Source organism: Lissotriton vulgaris, chromosome 7, assembly GCF_964263255.1.
Source record: "Lissotriton vulgaris chromosome 7, aLisVul1.2, whole genome shotgun sequence".
Classification (NCBI taxonomy): domain Eukaryota; kingdom Metazoa; phylum Chordata; class Amphibia; order Caudata; family Salamandridae; genus Lissotriton; species Lissotriton vulgaris.
Window position 1 is genome coordinate 1353448967 of NC_141695.1, and position 17093 is coordinate 1353466059.

At 40.6% G+C, this 17093-nt stretch overlaps 1 protein-coding gene across 2 annotated transcripts in view; it reads left to right on the forward strand.

Moving 5' to 3' along the window:
- LOC147703684 (perforin-1-like) overlaps window positions 1-8541 on the forward strand; it is a 434024-nt gene extending 425483 nt beyond the window's left edge. Inside the window, exons 1-2 of one of the 2 annotated variants that reach the window (XM_086928944.1) lie at window positions 6262-6794; window positions 7419-8541. In XM_086928944.1, coding sequence (XP_086785070.1) covers window positions 6262-6794; window positions 7419-8541 — 1656 coding nt within the window. Of the gene's footprint in view, window positions 1-6261; window positions 6795-7418 lie in introns of those variants that run through there. The other variant, XR_015297309.1, reaches the window with a different exon arrangement.
- Window positions 8542-17093: the final 8552 nt, after the last annotated feature.

The following is a 17093-nucleotide window of genomic DNA, read 5'->3' on the forward strand; positions in this document are numbered from 1 at the left end:
TCGACCTTGATTGCTTTTCTACATAGGAAGCATCATGTTAGCTGCTCCCCATGTAGAAAAAAATCGGGAAGGGGCCACACGGCCCCCCTCCCAAATTTTTTTTACAATTTTTTTAAATGGCCGGCCCCGGGGGATGGGGTCCCCGGGGCCAAAAGTGGCCACAGGTGGGGGGTAAGGCAGGCCCCCTCCTAATAATTTTTTTTTTTTAAAAAGGCCCATGCCCCGAGGGATGGTGTCCCCGGAGCAGCCTACGGCCTTGGGAGAGGGGCCGCGCGGCCCCCTTCCCGATTTTTTTTTAAATTAAAAATTGGGGGCAGGCCCTGGGGGATGGGGTCCCCAGGGCCAAAAACAAGAAAAAGAAGGGGGGCTGCACAACCCCCCTTCTTAAAAGTAAATTAAAAAAACAACGGGATTGGGGAGAAGGCCACACCCCCTTATTGCACCTCTCTGCAAACGCGGCCCCTGGCGTGTTTGCAGAGGGGGAACTAATTCCCTTTGAATACTGGGGGTCCCTGGGGGCCAACTAGCCCACCAGGAACCTCCAGTATGCGCCAGGGGACTCCATTGCAGAGAGGTGTAAAAAGGGGCATGGTCTCATTACACCTCTCTGCAACGCAGCCCCCTGGCGCATACTGGAGGTTCCTGGTGGGCTAGTTGGCCTCCAGGGACCCCCAGTATTCAAGGGGAATTTGTTCCCCCTCTGCAAACACGCCAGGGGCTGCGTTGCAGAGAGGTGTAAAAAGGGGCGTGTGCAACAGTAGGGAAAGCATTGGACTAAGGAGAAGTTACATTTACTATTCCCACTCCAGTAGGTGAAACAGTAGGGACAGTTCTGGACTCAGGAGGGTTAAACCTTACTTTTCCCACTCTAGTATGTCCAAAAGTAGGGAAAGCGTTGGACGCAGGAGGGCTTAAATTTACAATTTCCACTCCAGTAGGTACCTCATTAGGTCAAGCGTTGTACTCAGGAAAGGTTAAATTAACTATTCCCACACACGTCAGTGCAATAGTAGGAAAAGCATTAGACTCAGGAGGGGTTAAATATATTCTTACCACTCCAGTTTGTGAAAACAGTAGGGAAAGCGTTCGACACCGAAGGGGTTTAGTTTACTATTTCCAATTCAGTAGGTGCAACATTAGGGAAAAAGTAGGACTCAGGAGGGGTCAAATTTACTATTCCCACTCCACTATGTGCAGCAGTAGAGAAAGCATTAGACTCCAGAGAGGTAAAATTTACTATTCCCACTCCATTGTGTGCAACAGTAGGGAAAGCTTTGGACTAAGGAGGGGTTACATTTACTATTCCACTCCAGCAGGTGCAACAGGAGGGAAAGTGTTGGACTCTGGAGGTTTAAAAGTTACTAGTCCCACTCCAGTAGGTGAAACAGTAAGGAAAGAGTTGGACGCAGGAGGGGTTACATTTACTATACCCACTTCGGTAGGTACCTCAGTACGGAAAGTGTTAACTATTCCCACACCAGTCAGTGCAACAGTAGGGACAGGGTTAGACTCAGAAGGTGTTAAATACACTATTCCCACTCCAGTCTGTGAACAGTAAGGAAAGTGCTGGTCTCAGTAAGGGTAACATTTTCTATTCCCACTCCATTCACTGGTAGAGTACAGAGAGAGTACTTCATTTCAAACAAATAACATTTTAACAGCTCTATTAAAAACCCAAAACATAAAATTCTAAATGTGAAAACTAAACATTTTAAAAATGAAAAAAAATAACACACATATTACAATTTTTACAAATTATTATCAACACAAATATTATTTATATAACTAAAAAAAGCACACTAATCCCACAAACATAACGGCCAACAATTAAAATGTAATAGTAATAAAAAGGTATTACACAATTATAATTTTAAATAATACAAAATAAAACAAATTCTATATTTGTTTTAGTTATGGTTACTTAAATAACTTCTCTACACACTAAACAACACACACCTAACAGATAACTTAACAAATATGATAAGTTCACAATTAACATCATTATCAATTAAATAATTAATTATAAAGTAATAATTAATTAGCAATACATTATTTCTTAAGTAACTTCCCACCCTGTCACCCTAAAAAAATGACAGCCCACACCTGACATATAATTAAAAAAATTCTTAATGACACAATTTACATAATTAATGATCAATTAATTATTTTACTTCCCAGTCTGTACCCCTATAAACCCCACAACTCACACCTAAAACATATTTTAAAAAAATATTTAATTACATAATGTGCATAATTATTCATCATTTTTTTGCAGAGTTTTTTATAGCGCGAACTTGACCCGAATCAGCGCTTTACATAGCACCAGTTACATTACATGAGGACACACATTCATTTTTGTTAAGCATGGGGAGATTAAGTGATTTGCCCAGAATCACAGGATGTTTTAGCGTCATGACCAAGACTCAAATCCAGTTCCCCAGGTCCGAGGTCCGAGGTCCGAGGTCGAGCGCCCTAGCCGTTAGGCCAACTCCTCTAATTAAATAATTAATTCATTAATAATTATTAATTAATTTAAATGAATATACTTCCCATCCCATACCCCTACAAACCCTGAAGCCCGTACCTAAAACATAACTTAAAAATTAATTAATTACACAATGTACATAATTAATTATCAATTAAATAATCAATAATAATGAAAAATGTATTTATTCATTAATTATAATGAATTTAGTTCCCATCCTGTACCCCTACAAACCCCAAAACCCGCACCCAAAAATTATTAATTACACACTTTTCATATTTAATTATCTATTAAATAATTAATGCTAATTAAAATTATTATAAATGAATTACAATTAAATTACTTTCCTCCCTATACCCATACAAAACCCACCGCCTGCTGTGACACTAAAAATTACAAAAAATAATTTAATTAAATTAAAAATCAACACAAAATGTTTAAACTATTTTACAAAAAACAGTAACAGTAATTATACAGACACTTTATAACATTTACAATTAAAACATATATTAAACTACATGAAAATAATAAAAAATGATTTTATTAACAACAATATTTTTGTAAATGATATTAACATCACAGATATTTTTAATATTGAAATTAACAACATAGATACTTTTGTCGAGGGGGTCCAGGAGGACAAAAAGGGGGCAAATCTGTAGGACCTGTTTCCTTACACAGGAGCACAGCGAGAACCAATATTGTCCAGATGATTATTATGTCAAGCAGATCTCACAGCCATACACATTATATTAGCGGGTGACGTACTAGGAATGCGCCCAAACTGGCCATAGCTGCATCTCTACAACCAACATACAATCATCACATTAGCGACTCGCAGGGGGGAACGCGGGGAAAGAAGGGGTTGGAGCTAACATGATCTATGACTATGAAGCACTCAGATGAGTAATTGCTAGATAGGTCTTTAAACGAGTACATAATGAATGCTATGTTAGACATTCTTGAACTGCCCTGATGTTTTTTTTTTAAATGGATCAATAAAATCTGTTCAAAAAACATAGATTCTATTGTAAACAATATTGACAACATCGATATTTTTGACATTGATATTACTTACCTCAGAAAATCGATATTCTTGTCAGTGATATTCCTGCATCATGATATTTGTGGAACACGATATTAAAAACTCAATATTTCTGAATCTCAACATTTTTTACTCAGTATTTTGGTAGAATACCATAGTGTGGCCTTTGGCTCCTCTCTGTGCTTAATCTGAGGCAGTAGTTCCACGTGGGGCTCACTGGCAAGGTCGGCTTTAGCGCTAGTGCTGCCAAGTGTGACAATCTTTGTTGGAGTCCCCACAAGAAACCTCTTTCTCCACAAATTCCCTCACTACCACACTCCACCAGTTCCCCTCATCTCTCCATAGCCCCTCTCTAACATGTATTATATTTGCTTTCCGTGCTACTCATGCCAGTGTAGGATGTCAGAGCACTTTACATCACACACACATTTTACAGCACAATGAATCATATATGTGTAAATCAGTCTATGGAAATGTTACCTAAGAAAAATAGGATTGTAAGGCGTAGGAGTCACAAGTCACTGATGCTACTATGCACTCTATTTTAAGTGTTTCGTTATGGAGAAACACAGACTCAAATTTAAATTGTACTGAAGTGTTTGGCTTTACTAATAAGAATGTATTTCAAATTTAAATTGTACTGAAGTGTTTGGCTTTACTAATAAGAATGTATTTCAAATTTAAATTGTACTGAAGTGTTTGGCTTTTCTAATAAAAATGTTTTTCTACCTAAATGAACCCATTTTAGCAACATTAGGTTAATGAAATCCTGCAGAACAAATTATAACATTCTAATCTATACCATGCAGTTTGCATGCAGCTCTTTGATGACAGTCCAAAGCTCACTGTGCTATATTTGGGTTGTAACTTATAAAATAGAAGTAACAAAATGATGTCTGAGACAAAAACAGTGACCTCCTGAGCGATCCCCCAAAAATACAGTTTGGTGATTTTCCTGGTACACGTTCTTCTGCAGCAGACATATTAACTAACCTTCTGAACTACTGTATCATGAAATAAAACTGCCACTAGACACAATTCCAATCTCTCTCCAGCAAGAAAATTAATCACCAGATTTAGCTCGACATTTTTATTGATACCTGAAAACTGTTGGGGACACAAGGAACTCTGCAGCAGGTGTGTTTTAAACCTGCGTTATTTCTAAATACGCCCCTACTACCCAGGTCAGCGGCAGCATCGGTCGCGCTGCCTTAGCTAACTGGCATTCATTTTTTGGAACCAGCTCTTATTATTAACGGCAGCGAAAGAGAAAAAAAACACCAGAGGGAGTAAAGAACGAGAAAGAGAAAGACAGAAAAACAGTTATAAAAGAAGACAGAAAGGATGCAAAAGAGCCCACTAAATTGAGATATATGGGAGGGAGTGTCCAGTGGTGGATGAAAGAGGCATGGGGTTGAATCTGGACTGCATTGCCTTGGGAGGGAGGGGTGAGGGGGGGGGGGTGAGCAGACCACCAGACAAATTGAGAATGTGAAAAAGGCTGCTTTATTGAAACAGGTGCATATTTACAACAATACAAACCTGGCAAACCCCTTACAAAACTAAACCTCACTAATTAAATAATTAACTTAAAACCCCAAACGTCAGTCCCTCCCCTAATACGTCACAATCCCCGCCCCCACCCTGTACAACATAATTACAATACAAACCAATACAAAACCTGCATAATCATTTAAACATCATCCCAACCCAAAAGCATAACATCACATTCCCAAATTGCCCACCAACAACTTACGTTAACCAAAACAGTGTAACCACCCCACGAAACATCTATTTCAACTTCTCCAGTCATAGCCCCATTTTAACAAAATCCCAACAACCTTCATGTTCCTGCTGGCAAAAAACCCCCAAATTCCGCACGGCACCTGTTCCAAGCGACAATGTACAACATAAAACCCATATCCACCTGTTCCGACAAACGACCAATATAAATAAAATTAATAAATATAAAAAACCCCAAAGAGGAAAGAATTAAATTAGGGCTAGAAAAAGGGGATCGAAAAAACGGGGAGGGAGGGGGGAGAACATTTTTTATTAAGCTAATTGAGCTCCCGGCCACCAGGTCACCTAGCCTAAAATGGTGGCCGGGAGGAGGAGCCAAGAGAATATATAGTTGGGCTCCCTCAGTAGGAAATAGGAGAGCCCAAAACCAGCCCAAAAGAAGCCCAAAATGAGCCTGCTCTCTAAAACCCCCTCTCACGTGCCCCTCCCAAACAGCCCGGGGGGGGCGGACCTCCTTCCGGTCGGCTGCCCCCCTCAAACCCCCCTTTGTTTCTGACGTCCCGACATTCGGTAGTGCCAGCCGCAGGATTGTGAGCAAAACTTTGGCGACTACACTTGCTGTTTCCCAATTTAATTACTAGCACCTCCAGCATATCTCACACTGTTGGCTGTTTGGTGTAATATTCCACTTCCCAAGGAGTGCTGCCATTACAATACATTTAATTGTTGCTTTGTTTTCTGCTGCAGCAGTATGTTGAATGTTTTAGACAGTACTCAAAGTGCAAGCCAGACCTAATGACGGCCCCTTTATTTTTAGAATGTTAGTGATTCTTGTACGTGTCTTTCTGCTTATAAATATAGATATCTTTTCTAATGTAGCAGTGAGGTCTAATGGTACATTTCTATGTGCACCAACAGGTGACATACAGAGCTCTCTGCTGAAGCTCGAAGCTCCTCCCAGAGAGGCAAGGCTTGCACTCTTCTCACCATGAGAAGCCATTTTGGATTGCTGTTGTGTTGCTGGATGCTCTTCCTGACATCTCCTAAGTTGGCTGGGGTGGAGGCCGGCTGCCGGCCTGGAAATACTCAGGAATGTGAACTAAATCCATATGTGCCTGGGCACAACCTAGGTGGAGAAGGGTTTGACGTCACCAAACTGGAAAGGAAGGGAGCCTACGTTATTAACATGGATGACACGGGAGACAGAAGCGCAGGCTGTAAACTATGCAGGAACAAAATACAAGGCAACAGATACCAGAAGATACCCAAGCAAGTTGTTGACTGGCGCATCGTCACGAGGCACAGCATGAAAGCGACATCCAAACTTCATGAGTCGAGCACTTCTGTAAAACAATCACAAACGGAAGAAATTGACAATGACTGGACAATTGGACTCTCGATTGGCGGTCTATCAATTGGACTAGCAGGCTCCCATTCTCGCTTGTCTGAATTTGCAGATAAGAGGTCGAGTTCTGCGAGGTACAACTATATAAGCCAAGAAGTGTTGTCCACATATTACAGGTGAGTTGAGAGTACATCCATATTGTGGTGTGCACTTGTTATGAACGATGGAAGGAAGGAAAGATGGGCAGCCTCTGCATCTGTAGGACAGAGCAAAAAGCTGAGCTCAGAGTATTTGGATTCATTTCAGATGAGTGCGAGTGCAGTTGACATGTATATTACAATGTTTTGAATACTGTTGGCCTTTTCAGGGAGGGAGGGAGGTCTCGTCTGTCTTTCTTTCTCTTACTCTGGATCGAAGCATGCTGATATAAAATAATCCTCAGCCCATTACTAAACTCTGATGTGCACCACGAGTAGCCACCAACACAAAATACGCACTGGTTGCCGCACTAGCCCATTTGCTTATATTCCACTCACAGGGTTCGTGGCATTGCGAAATGCTGGAGATACTATTAGTTCAGGAAAAAAACTGTATTTCATGGTTGCCTTCTATAAAACAAAAACATATTCCCAAGTCTTGGAGTACGAGTTCAAGGGCGACATATATTATAAAGCTCGCCCCCAACTGGTGGTGCCAGTAGTTATGAAAGGCTTTATATTCCATGGGTTGGTTCATATGCTCTAAGTGTACTGCACATCCAAACCTCTGCATATATTAAAACCATTCTCTGTTTGTTCTAGATACCGGATAAAACATTGCCCAGATGTCACAGATAACTTTAACAAAATGCTGAAAGCTCTGCCGAGCAGGTACAACTCTTCCACAAAGGCTGCCTTCCGTCAGCTGATTGAAGTCTACGGGACTCATTACATCAGGCAGGCGACCTTGGGAGGAAGAATCAAGGATGTGACTGCAATCAAGACGTGCAAAGTGACCTTAAGTGGAGTCACAAAAAGTGACGTTAAAAACTGCCTGAATGCAGAGGTCAGTTGGAGCAGCGCTGGCAAGTTTTCATTTGGTGCAAGCGCCGGTGTGTCGCGCTGCCAGTCTATGGCCAGGGATCGGTTTCACAGGAACACATTTTCAGAGGTCTTCCAGGAGAGGTTTTCTGAAGTGATTGGTGGTGATGGGGATAAGGAGGCGGACCTCTTGTTTCCAAATCAAAATGACGGCAACCGGAAGCAGAGTATCCAGAGCTGGATCACAAGTTTGAAAGAGAACCCAGATGTGGTAGAATACACCCTGGAGCCCCTTCACCTGGTGATGTGCTCCCAAGGTACTGTGAGGGAAAACCTCAAAGCAGCCATCTCAGAGTACATTCTAGAAGAACAAACTAGGGATAAATGCCCCAGTTGTCCTCGAGGAAGTGTCACACGACGAGGCCGCCAGTGCACCTGCAGCTGTCCAAGCAGCAGCTTCATGAACAGCGAGTGCTGTCCATTGAAAAAGGGAGAGGGAGAGCTAACCGTGAATGTTAGAGAGGGGAATGGTCTCCGTGGAGACAGTTATTGGCTTTGGAATGGTCATTCTGATGCCTATGTTGTCATATCGCTAAGGGATGATTCTCTCTCCCAGCGTACCCCAACAATTGACAACAATAACAACCCCCGATGGTTTTTCACGATGCACTTTGGTACGGTTAGCCTCTTCAGTTATCTGGAGATGAAGCTGATCGTGTATGACGAGGACTGGTTCTGGTCCCGCAACACTGGAGAATGTAAAATAAAACTAGACCGTGCGTCTACTGGCTTTATCTCACAAATATGCTACGTCGCAAAAGGCGGGCACATTCGCTATGAATACAAGATAGAGTGTGCACCAGGTTTGGGTGGCTCCAAGTGCAGTGAGTTGTCTCCCCCCTAGGGGGCGCTCTCAGGCTTAACAGACCTTTCTTTATAGCAAAGGCCGTCTTCAGCCAGCAGCAGCACCAGGTATAGCCAATGTTACAGCTTTACTGTAGTCATTAATTGCCCTAAGTACTGCCACACTTCTCTGTAATTTCCGCAAAGCTTTACTGGGTAACAGCCATCGGAGAACAGCACAGTAAGGGGCCTATTTTTGGGATTGTAGTGCAACGCAGTACAGCAAGCCACCTCATGAGTCACAATATGTAGAATTTATCATTGGTAACAGAGGTCAAAGTAGGCGGGATCTGAGAATCACCACATGCCCACACTTTCTTAATTTATGAAAAAACGTTCCCCTATTTTTTCTGAAATGTCACGTGTCCCGGGTCGGTTAATTACGATTGTTTAAATGCTTCAACTGAAGTGCCATTCAGGGAGTCTCCTGTGCTGTGAAACCAAGAGAGGCAGACAACTTAACAATCAACAAACCTTCTTGCCAGGGTGCCTGCTTGCCTGAAAGAAATGCAAATGTGCTCAACTGGCTAATCTTCAAATGTGCAGCGAGCTTGGGAGCCAGCACTGACTTTAATTGTGGGATTGACTTGAAGCTTTGTGATGACAGATGTATTCCTTTTGACTGGCAGTGCCACGGAGTTACTAGTTGAATTGTGAAGCGCCTGCTTTTAAGGGGCAGATATATATTTTGTAAATGCTTTACATACAGTCTGGCCATTACTAAAATCTATATTTTTGGAGCACCATTTTATCTTTAGCCGTTTTGTAGCATTCTATATTATGTTGTGTGTAATGCAAGTTTAAAATATTGACTTACATATTCACAATGCTTTCTGTCACAGGATGGGACCTCGTAGCACTACAATTACACAACCAAGGTTTAAATCTCTAATATATGTTTCATAATGCACTGTAGTGCATTTCCCTCTGATTAACTTGACTATTTTAATTATTCTCCATTTAAGCTGCACCTTTTTTTTAAAAGTAGGTCCCTGAAGTTGAAAGGCCAAAACAAAAAAAATTGACAGAATATTTAGACCAGATTCTGAAAGGCTTAGCGTTACTTTTTTAACAATAACCAAATGTTAAACCCATTTAGGGGTTTGCAAATGCGTTGGTTTGTATGGAAAAGTAACGCAAAGCAGAGCAAAATGCTGTTCTGCATAACTTTGTTTTAAGAGGGTGTTATATGGGTGGTGCATGGGGGTTCCCATGCAACCACCCATGTTTTTTTATGCCAAACCAATTCACTAACATTAGTGAAAAGCGTTTAACACCAAAGGCGTTATACAAAGAAATGTTTACACTTCTCCGTGCCTTTCTGACTTTGCATATGTGCAGCACTGTGCAGTACACATACAAGGTAGGAAATGCTTTTGGATATGTCTAGGCATAGTAACCTATGCTAGACTCAGGCACACAGCCTAGCGCCTCGGCGCTAAGTAGTGAGCTTGATGCGCAACAGCTGAAATCAGCTCCGACGCTAGGGAGAGGGATAAGGAGTGACATTTCTCTAATATGGTGCTCTCCTGCTCCCTCCCTATCATGCAGCGCAGCCTCTTAGGAGGCTGCTCTGCGTTGCGTGACAGTGTTCAGAATCTGGGTCCTAGGTTTTTTTTAGCTAAACATTTGACCCCGCCCCTGCGCTCACTGGCTCACCCCCATTGCATGCAGCATCACAGTTCCCATACTTTTTTTAATGCACTTGGACCGCTGATTGGTAATTATAATACCACAGGGTCCACAAAGCTTTATTATGCAGTTTCAGCTCAGCCGGAATTCCTGTAGTAAACACTTTCGAGCAAGGAACAACATCACTATTGCCAACTACTATATAAAGCATTGTCCATTGATCATGATAAATAGCTACCACCTAAAATATGGCCACAACTGGGTGGGCCTTAAAAGTAGCTAAAGCTGTAACCAGTGTGAAAAGTTTAACCTTTGTTGGGTGTGATCACTAAACCGTCAGGGAAAACGCCCGGTGCCCTCTAGGGCCAGTCCGGCCCAGTAGAAATGGAGATATTGCATCGCAAGGCTCCTGTCTTCAGAATCCATAAGGACGCCTGTAATTTGTATCCCTCGTGGAATTCTGTTCCCAGTGATAGACATTTTAGTGCAAAAGAGCGTTGGTTAATGCACGGTGAGGCATTGTTCTCAGCAGAATAGCAATTTAATCTTCTAGAAATTCTATGTGGCCCATTGGATCATATCTAGGCGTGTATGATGTTACTTTTTGTTAAATTTAGTCAGATAAATGTGCAGACATTTAGTGGGTGAAAAGGGGCCTTCCAAACCTGGGACGTGAATATTTCAGTAAGGAATGCTCAAAAACCTGCTTGAGGTGGCCCATTTTGTTTGTCAGAACTCATTGCAGGTGTTGATTTAGTCTGCAATAAATTGTGTAGTGTTTCATTCCCCTGGAGGAAGAACCATTGTGTAATCATTAATGCACTCAATACATAGCGAACCACGGGGTATTCGATTTTATCTGGGGTAATAATTATCACCAACACTTTTGTGGCACTCATAATAAGGGGCTACATGTTCTTTGCCGCCGAAATGTCACACTGCATAGAAAGGCTCAGTATAATGTAAATGTGCAGAGGAAAATCTTGCCTACATTTTCCAACATGTACTTATGCCACAAATATGCAACTAGTATGACTTGCACTCCAAGAGCCTTGCTTGGCTGAGATGGTTTCAGTTAATGTGAAATTATCTTGGGCTGAGGACATATCGTAGAGCTGATAAATGAAAACCAGGGAACGTTGCAACCTTGGCAGAGGGCAAAACATGAAAACGTTGCTTATTCACCCCCAATCGTATCATTTTTTCTTTTAAATGGCTTTGCTTTTTTCTTGGTGTTTATGTATATTATCAATTACTGTTTATTCGCATGCTGCATCTTCAAGTTCCCAATAAAAATGAACAGTTGCTTCGAGCTTCTTCTCGGCTGATTTTTCTTCATGGTTTTATTTTTTTTAAACTTTAAATGTGGGTCCACATGTTTTTCTTGGGAGTCTGCCGCCCGCACAGCAGAATGCCTGATTACCAAAGCTGCCTCACTTTGATTCCTCCTCCTGAATCTTTCTTCCACCTTCCTGTATTATCTTTTTATCGCATCCCTGCAGGTTTTTTTTTATTCTATTTTTTCCTATCTTTCTCTTTCCTCTTCTTTCTCCCTTCTGTGCCTTTTTTTCTTTTGCTCCGAGTAAAAGTGGTGATGAAAAGTCCCTGGTCACAAAAAGGAGTGCTGGTGTTTACCCCCTGCCACAACTGGCATACATTGAACATTGCATGCATCCATCGAGCTGATCTGAAGAGAACTGGGTCGCTGGTCAGCCAATAAGACATTGGAGATGTCCATTGGAGTTCTGTATAGAGTTTACATCGCACAGCTGCTTGATAATGGTGCTTCCATGGCAACTGTACAAAGCACCTGATGATGTTTTGGAAGCCATTAAGACTTTTCAGAGAAGCATTGAGAGACATGGGAATAATTAGAAATCACATGGGGAGACATAGTTGTCTGGAGGTAAACAATGCTTGTTTTGGGGGATACATGTGTTAAGGTCTGTCACTACAGTGTAAGGAATGAGATTAATTCAGTGCATGGACGTCATTTAGGGGTCATCAGTGGTCGCAGCTGCTGCCCTTTGCAACCTCTGTCACTGCCTTTGCGACCCCTGCCCTCATAGGTTGCAAAATCAGTGCCAAGAACACAGCAGCAGCTCCGCATTCCTTATTGTCTGCTCATTGTTCATTTCACTAATATTGAATAATATTATATTATTCACTAATAGTTTAATAAAAAATCGAACACACTTAGCTGGAACGGTACCTTTGGTGGCAGCTTTTGTAAGTAAAATGACCTTACATGTACATTGTATGTGTGCTTGTGGGTGAGAGTGTGTTTATGTGCGAGAGCATGTGTGTGTGTGTGTGTGTCCATCTGTCTGTGTAATTATGTGTGTGAGTGAAAGTGAATGAGAGTCAGTGACGGGTAGTGTGTGAAATGGGGTGAGATTGCGGTCCATATTTACTATTGTTTGATGCAAGACAATGCTGCACCAAAGTTGCTTCGCTGACTTGCGTCAAAGGGAGGGAGAAAAAGTGAACCATATCTATTATGATATGGTGCATTTTTCTCTCCCTGTGAGCGGGTGCGCTTTTGGCAGCCACACACTAACATGCACAGACTTGCGCCATAATACAAGGGTGTGTGCGTTCTCTAAAACTTAAGTTTTATACTGGATGGGGTCCCATTTAGTGCGAAAAGTATGCTTTAAGGCTTTTACCACTTTGTATGTGTGCTGTACAATGCAGGGCACATAAAAAGTTGGAAAACTAAGATAAATTACAACATTTCTCTTTGAAAATCCTGCCTCAAGGAGTTGTAAGATTTTGTTGCAAATTTCTGTCTAGCAATGCTTAGATTGAAGTTTCTGTCAAAACCCAAGGATGTTTGATGGGAACGATCAGGCACAAACCATGGAACACTTCCTTGGTGCAAAATAATGCAAAGCAGCACATAACACAATGTTGTGTTTCTTTGGGATACTATCCAGAGCAATTCAGGATTTGTGTGGGATAGTAAATCCCACCATAGCACTTTGCGTTGGGTTTGTGTCACAAAAGTGACGAAAACATGGTACAAAGCTATGGTAAACCTGGGTCTGAGTGTTAGTAGTTCAGTTCAGTTCATTTAGTCTTTATTTGATAATTTTCAATCACAAAAGACACAATACAAACATAAAAGTGTCATAAAATATCATTTGGACATGAATGGGAAGAAGGAGAGAAGTACACCAATTTTGTTCCCTAAAATAATTGTCAATTAAAAAGATAAAAAGATATATTTTCCTTATTGTGCCTTAGAATCATACAATTCATTACACAATTTAATATCATCATTATCGGAAAAAAATCCTAACAATAACCTAACAATTAATATCCAAACCATAAACTTTATTTTATAAATTTTTTATTGAACAAGGCAGTAGGAAATCATGAAATCATTGGTACAGAATTAAAAACAAAAACATTATTCACATCTAGATTTTTTAACTATCAGACAATTTTCAGACAATTTACAAGAGATAAAACTGGAAGAAAAAGAGAGGATTAAAAGGGAAAGAGACTATTATAAAAACTTACAAAGTCCTTGTACAAAAAAACGCAATTTTTAGTGAACAATATCACTGCAAAAAAGTGCAAAAACTGCAATAAAGTGCAACTGCCAAAGGAGATATAATCCAATAAAGTGCAATTTTAAAGTGCTTAGTGCAATAAAGTGCAAAAACAGCTATTATAAAGCAGCAATATTACAAAAAAAGTGCAAAAAGTTCACATTCCCCTCTACCTCCTTATCATCTTCCTTTCAACAATTCCAGATTCTCAAAATATTTCCAATTTCTTTCAAATCTTCCAATGGCTCCCACCCTACCTGCATAAGTTTTTTCGAATTTACATGTTCTTCTCATTTTCAAGTTTCAAGTTTATTTATTATGTTTCGGCTCTCAACAGAGGGCCACATAAAACACATACAATTATACAGAAATAGTTACGATGGAAAACATAGGTTACATAATTAAAGAACCACAGCTTTATCACTGGGTAAGCAGGGAACTAGCACTTCTCCAGGAAATATTTAATAAATATCTAAAAACCCCCTGAAAAAGTTAAAAATTCTAAAACAGAACATTTCATTTGGCGGACAGTAAAGTGCATGGAAAAAAGTTTTAACATTTAAAATTCCCAGTTGTAAACAAATTGGTTTTAACCACTTAGAACGCAGAGGGCGCAATACTGGACAAATAAACAAGACATGATTACGATCCTGTATGGCATTACTACAAAGATTACATATCGGGGATACACCATACCATTTCGCAATGAGGTAATTAAGGGGGAGCAGATCATGTCTTAAAAGGTACCACAGTCTACGGACTTTATGGGGAATATTCCAAGTAAGGTATTGTTGGGCCAGTTTTGGTGTATATGAACTTAGCAATAACTGCCTTTCTTTATTCCCTTGTTTAGCAAGCATGTCCATCTTAAAACTGAGTTCCCATGAGGCACTTTTTAATTTTGACTTTAGTTCGGCAGGAGTAAGCAAAAACAGTGAGCTCTCATCCAACTCCAATAGATTTACAGCTTTTCTAAAGTTCTTAACCAACATTGAGAACTCATTAAAGTGGCCCAAAAGTTCTTTTTTAATAGCATCCCGTAGGGTATCAGGGTTACTTCTTGCTAAACAGGCTACCCACCTTACGAGGGCAATTAGCCCCTGTACCCAACAACTACGAAGTCCGAATTCTAGCCTGCATGCGGAGACTGAGCAGGCTGTATTTCGGGAAGAAATTCTTCTTAACACCTTTCCTTCTATTTTGTGCAGGAATTCCCAATAATTTAGGTCCACTAGTTCTAATCCATAAAGTAACGTGGCAGGGATCTTTGCTCTGAATACCTCTAGAAATAGTGTGAAGTGTCTCTTCCCTGTAGCATTATACAGAGACCTTAACCCCATACCATGAGCCAAAGCTTTATGAGAAATGTGCTCAATGTGGGGTTTCTCACTTAAATTTGATGAAATGATCTTACCCAAAAAGGTATAAGTTTTAACCACTTCAAGTTTTTGTCTTCCTATGGCCCAACCATAATTTTCAGATCTACATTTTTTCTTTCCAAAAATACACATTATTTTACTTTTCGAGACGTTAATCTTCATATAATGTGTTTCTGCAAATTGATTTAATGCATGCAGACGGTTGGACAGGCCCTTTGGTGTTAAATCTAGGACAAGGATATCGTCTTCTCATTTTATTGAACCATTGTAACTGTGATGGAATCACCACGGATTTCCAATTCTGAAGTATTAAAGACCGTGCAACTATACAGAAAATAAAAATAAATACTTCTTCTGTTTTGTCAAACCTGCTCCTCTCTTTACATATGCCAAACAGGGCCACCTCTGCTTCCGGCAAAAATACTTTCCCAGTTGCCAACTCCATATCTACGAATATTCCCTTCCAAAAAGATTCCAACTTCGGGCAGGAAAAGAAGATATGGCACCATCCCCTCTGCCCCATAGCTTTACATCTAAAGCACTTAGTGCTTGATGTAGGTAACTCTAATTTACCGACTCATAAATACCGAATTTTACCGATTCGGTATTTATGAATCGGTAAATTAGAAGGAGGGAGATGTAGGTAATTTTTTATTTTGAATTACCGAATCTGTAACATTCGGTATTTACCGATTCGGTAAATACCGAATCGGTATTGCCCATTGATTCCTATGGGCCTTGAAGCCCATAGGAATCAATGGGCAATACCGATTCGGTATTTACCGAATCAGTAAATCCTGAATCCTGCAAGGGTGCAGGGGGTGTCACTTTGACACCCTCTAGCACCCCAAGTACAGGCTTGTGTGACATGTGGCACACATACATGCCCTAAGGGCATGTCTGTGTGTCACATTGCACAGGTGTGCATGCACACCTGAATTCTGTATTTTACCACCCAATAGGATTGGGTGGTAAAATACCGACTCTTAAGGGCCTGTGGCACTCTTAGGAGTGTCAGCTACATATGGATTTACCAAATCGGTAAATATACAGATTCGGTATTTTACCGATTCTGTAAATTTACCGATTCGGTAAATTTACAGAATCGGTAAAATATAGGCTCCCTACATCAGAAAACCCTAATACCGGTCGGTAACAACCGAATTCGGCCGTTACCGACCGGTATTAGGGCTTCTACATCTGGCCCTTATTCACAACTTCCGGGAACATTCTCTCCAGGGCCTCCGGGGTATAATACGCGATCCAACGTGATAAAAAAGACATTCTTTTGTAATTATCCGCCCGAAGTGCTTTATTGCCCAGATGGCACAATAGCTCCCAATCCTTATCTGTAAGAGCACACTGTGTCGAGGGGCTTATTTTCTCTAGATGTCTATCAATTACAGGAGAAGAACTAGCAAAGTAGAGCTTTTTATACCAAAATCCTATGCCTTTATTTTTATCCCCGTACAAGGCTGATATCAAAGCAGTGGAAGAGATGAACAGGCCACCTATCTCTTTTCTAATAAAATAAACCATTTGTAAATACTCTAAAAACATAAGTCACCTGGAATTATTCATTCTGTTTAAAATCTCCTGCCAGCTAATTACCTTATTTTGTACAGACAGATGTCTTAATTCCCTAAACCCAGAAAGTTCCCAATCTTTCAGATGATTCGAGGATATCTTAAGACCCATTTTGGCACATTCAGACAAGCTCAAATAATTAGAGCCATGTTTTTTAAAAAGGAGCAGTAATCTCGCTGTATACACTTTTAGCGTCTTATATCTTGATTTCTTAGGGAGCTTAGCAGTTTTTAAAAAGATAGGAATTTGAGAACCAGCTTCCTGTATCATTTTTTCTAGAAAGAAATTATCTCTTGTCTGTCTAGTCCTTAATAATCCTGCCACAATATCAAAAAAGGCTGCTTCATAATATGTCTTGAAATGGGGGAGAGCCAAACCACCTTGATCAACAGCCA